This window comes from Myzus persicae, unplaced genomic scaffold (assembly GCF_001856785.1).
Source record: "Myzus persicae strain clone G006 unplaced genomic scaffold, MPER_G0061.0, whole genome shotgun sequence".
In the NCBI taxonomy this organism is placed as follows: domain Eukaryota; kingdom Metazoa; phylum Arthropoda; class Insecta; order Hemiptera; family Aphididae; genus Myzus; species Myzus persicae.
Genome location: NW_019104449.1, coordinates 7,285 through 10,729, shown reverse-complemented (window position 1 = coordinate 10,729; position 3,445 = coordinate 7,285). Strand labels below are relative to the sequence as shown.

The window sequence follows — 3,445 nt, the reverse complement described above, 5'->3', positions numbered from 1 at the left end:
CTAGTTCGGAGACAAATGGAATTTTTAGGTCAGAGTGGAGGGTGTGGTTAGAGACATAGAAGGGTGCTTTTAGAATGGTACGTAGAGTTTTGGATTGGAATCTTTGAATGCAGTTGATGTTGGAAATTTTGGCAGCGCCCCATAGTTGAATCCCATAGGTCCAGATGGGTCTTAGTAGGAGTTTGTAAAGCAGGAGCTTATTGGAGAGTTTCAAATGCTTTGATGTTAGAAGTGGACGAAGGAGTCGGAAGCGGTCGTTAAGTATACGGGTTTTGCTCATTATGTGAGGTTTCCAGGTGAGACGGTGGTCAATGAGTATACCAAGGTAACGTATGCACTGCGCAGGGGGGAGTGGTTGATTATTGAGGTAAAGTGTTGGGCATACACCGTGACAAAGTGCAAAAGTACCGCGGATGGATTTGGTTTCATTCATTTTTACGCCCCATGTTTGGTACCACGATTCAAGGGAGATGAGATGATCTTGTATGTATGAGGAGGCTAGAACAGGATCTGGGCTGGTTGCTAGTATGGCTTTGTCGTCAGCAAAATCACTGACTAAGGTATGGGGTGAAGTAGGCTGGTCAGAGATGTAGAGATTGAAGAGTAGGGGAGCAATTACTGCGCCTTGTGGTATGCCTGCTTTTATTTCAGTAGGAGAGGAGAAGGAAGAACCTACACGTACCGAGAAGAACCGATCTTCGAGGTAGGATTTGAGGATAAGATAGTAGTGGCTAGGAAGGATAAGTTTTAATTTATAAAGGAGGCCTGAGTGCCAGACTCTGTCGAAAGCTTGGGAGAGATCAAGGAAAGCACCAGTACAGTATAGTTTTTCCTCCAGGGCAAATGAAATTTTTTCAACCAGGCGATGAATCTGATGGATCGTTGAGTGACTGTTGCGAAAAAAGGAATTGTGAGTCTGGTAGTACTTTAGCTTCATCAACTATTGGGAGTATTCGTTTGAGAAGGAGTTTTTCAAATAGTTTGGAGAGAGTTGGTAGGTGACTTATAGGCCTATATGAGGAAGGACAGTCAGGGTTTTTTTTTGGTTTTGGTATGAGTATTATAATAGAATATAATATAGGAAAGTATGATAAACGAAGCATAGCGTTATAAATTTGTGTTAGAAAAATTATGGTTTTTCTGGGAAGGTGTTTGACCACTTCCGCTGAAATTAAGTCAAATCCAGGAGATTTATTTGGTGAGTTTTTCTTAAGATTAAATTCAACTTCACTAGGGTAAAAAGCTCTAGGAGGAGGATACAATGGAAGAGGAGAGTTTAGAAAGCTTTCAACTTCTTGGATTTTGGTTGGAGAGATAATATTGTGATTTGGTTGAAATGTGTTTGATAGGTGGTTGGCAAATATGTTGGCTTGAGATTGTTCAGACAATGCCCAGCTGATAGTTAATTAAATCAATTTTTGTATACCTGTTGTAGTCCTTTGAAGGGTCCCAAAGCAGCTACAGTTTGTCCTTGTACAAGCACGTAACAGTTTGTCAACAATTCAACAGACTTCAGCGTACAACCTCCTGGACCGATGAGTCTTTGTCTCCGTTTTACAAATTTATCACGATTTCTTACCATTGAGCCGATCTTGATGATGTCAGCAGCCATATCATCTTCCATTACGCGAACAGCATGCTCGTAAGGAACACTCCTTGACAACAGTTTGATTAAATCTCGTGCTTTCAATATCGATGCTGGATCCCATGTTTTGCGTGTGGTGCGTACACTCATACTGCCTTCTAGTAAGTCCAGGTCAGCCTTGATGTGATATTTGGACAAGGAGTTTTGTACTAACGGCCAACATTCTTTCAGGTATGTTTCACGGTACTTGGGAAATAATGTGGCGAACGCACTTTCCTCTAACAGCCCGTGAGGATTATCTTCCGGCCTGAACTCTGGAATTTTAGTTTTCCACGCGTTCTCCATTGTGGTGCCGATGGGCCTATGTTTTACAAAGTCAATATGGATAATAAAGATATTAAGGATATAATTAAAGCCTCTAACCTCCTGAAACAAATCTTAAATTTTCAAATATTTACTCAAGTCCCAAGTACTCGGTTTATCACTTGTTAATTGTTATCTTCGCATTATCGCATATTATTGTTAGGTAATATCACAAAACAACGTTGTGGAAATTGTTTTTTCTCAAACATAACCTTAAAAATACCATTTTGGGAGACCCTGCGTCCCGCTCGTCATTCTTCTCGTTTCGGTTTGTTCGTTCCTATGGTCCGTGTGCTTGTGCATTACACGATTTGTACATAATTATCATCACTTAGTTCACATCGGCCGCCGACTTTATAGAAATTCACTTTTGCACCACACGTGTTAGTTTTCTGTTTCTGTCAGTCATTTTGTCGACTTAAAACAAAATAAAATGGGTTTCGCCAACGTATGGTACTCGCATCCAAGACGCTACGGCCAAGGATCCCGTTACTGGTAAGTCGAACGCTTTTCATATTATTTCGTGTACTCCACATACCTCATACCCAAAATGCCATTAGCTGGTGTGTATAATATTTTAAATGGCGGTGCGTCTAGATATTGCTATACATTGGGGGGGACAACAGGCGGTTGATGATTTCAACGATGAATGATGTGTGCTATGTCCGATCGTTTTAAATCTGTAGAATTGCATAAATTTACATTTTATTTTAACAAAAAGTTACGTACTAACTATTATACATTTATACCTAGTGTATATGTTATAATGATTGTTATGCTATGTTCAATAGTAAATCTGATTTACATGTATTAACCATTTGCGAATATTTTATTACAGCCGAGCATGCACAAACAGGCACGGTCTCATCAGGAAGTACGGCATCAACTTGTGCCGTCAGTGTTTCCGTGAATACGCCAACGACATTGGTTTCAAGAAGGTAAGTTCTAGTCGTCGCATTAAATTTATCAATTGTCTAACTCTTGTATCAATTGTTTCAGATGGACTAAACATTGTTTTTTTCTATGATCTTGGCTGTAAACTGACCACTCGACATTCACCACTCATTACAGTCATGTAATTTTTGTCTATACTATTTAAGTCAATAAATGAACTTAAGTTAAAAACTCAAAACATGTTCTTATTGTTGTGATTATAATTGGTCTATTTGTGGGCTATGTATTACAACTATTCATGTTCCTCGTATTTCTTTCTCTAATAATAATTTCTACAACTAATGTAGATTTGGTATTAAGGGTAGTGTGTATTTTAAAATTTGTGTTGCTCAAAATATTATAGTTTGTAACCTAACTTCTTTCATACAGATAAATATTGTTTTAGTTATATGTTTAATGCGCTTGATGCAAATTCGAAGTCAACATTTGTATCCTAGTAGAACATATCCTTCAGAAAAACTTCCCCTTTTACCTATTTTTTTACATGTAAATATCGGGTAAGTAATAAAATTGATAGTAAAATATGTTAGTCAATTTATGATC

At 38.3% G+C, this 3,445-nt stretch overlaps 2 protein-coding genes across 2 annotated transcripts; one reads left to right on the top strand and one right to left on the bottom strand.

Annotated features, from left to right (window-relative positions):
- Positions 1–1,390: 1,390 nt before the first annotated feature.
- Positions 1,391–2,113, bottom strand: LOC111042243 (KRR1 small subunit processome component homolog). Its single transcript, XM_022326781.1, has 2 exons — positions 2,009–2,113; positions 1,391–1,946 (listed from the first exon to the last, which is right to left on the bottom strand). The coding sequence occupies exon 2, from the start codon at positions 1,928–1,930 to the stop codon at positions 1,412–1,414; it is 519 nt and encodes a 172-aa protein (XP_022182473.1). The 5' UTR covers positions 1,931–1,946; positions 2,009–2,113; the 3' UTR covers positions 1,391–1,411.
- A 138-nt stretch (positions 2,114–2,251) lies between these two features.
- On the top strand, positions 2,252–3,080 carry LOC111042244 (40S ribosomal protein S29). The gene is made up of 3 exons (XM_022326782.1): positions 2,252–2,443; positions 2,787–2,886; positions 2,948–3,080. The coding sequence occupies exons 1-3, from the start codon at positions 2,382–2,384 to the stop codon at positions 2,954–2,956; spliced, it is 171 nt and encodes a 56-aa protein (XP_022182474.1). The 5' UTR covers positions 2,252–2,381; the 3' UTR covers positions 2,957–3,080.
- Positions 3,081–3,445: the final 365 nt, after the last annotated feature.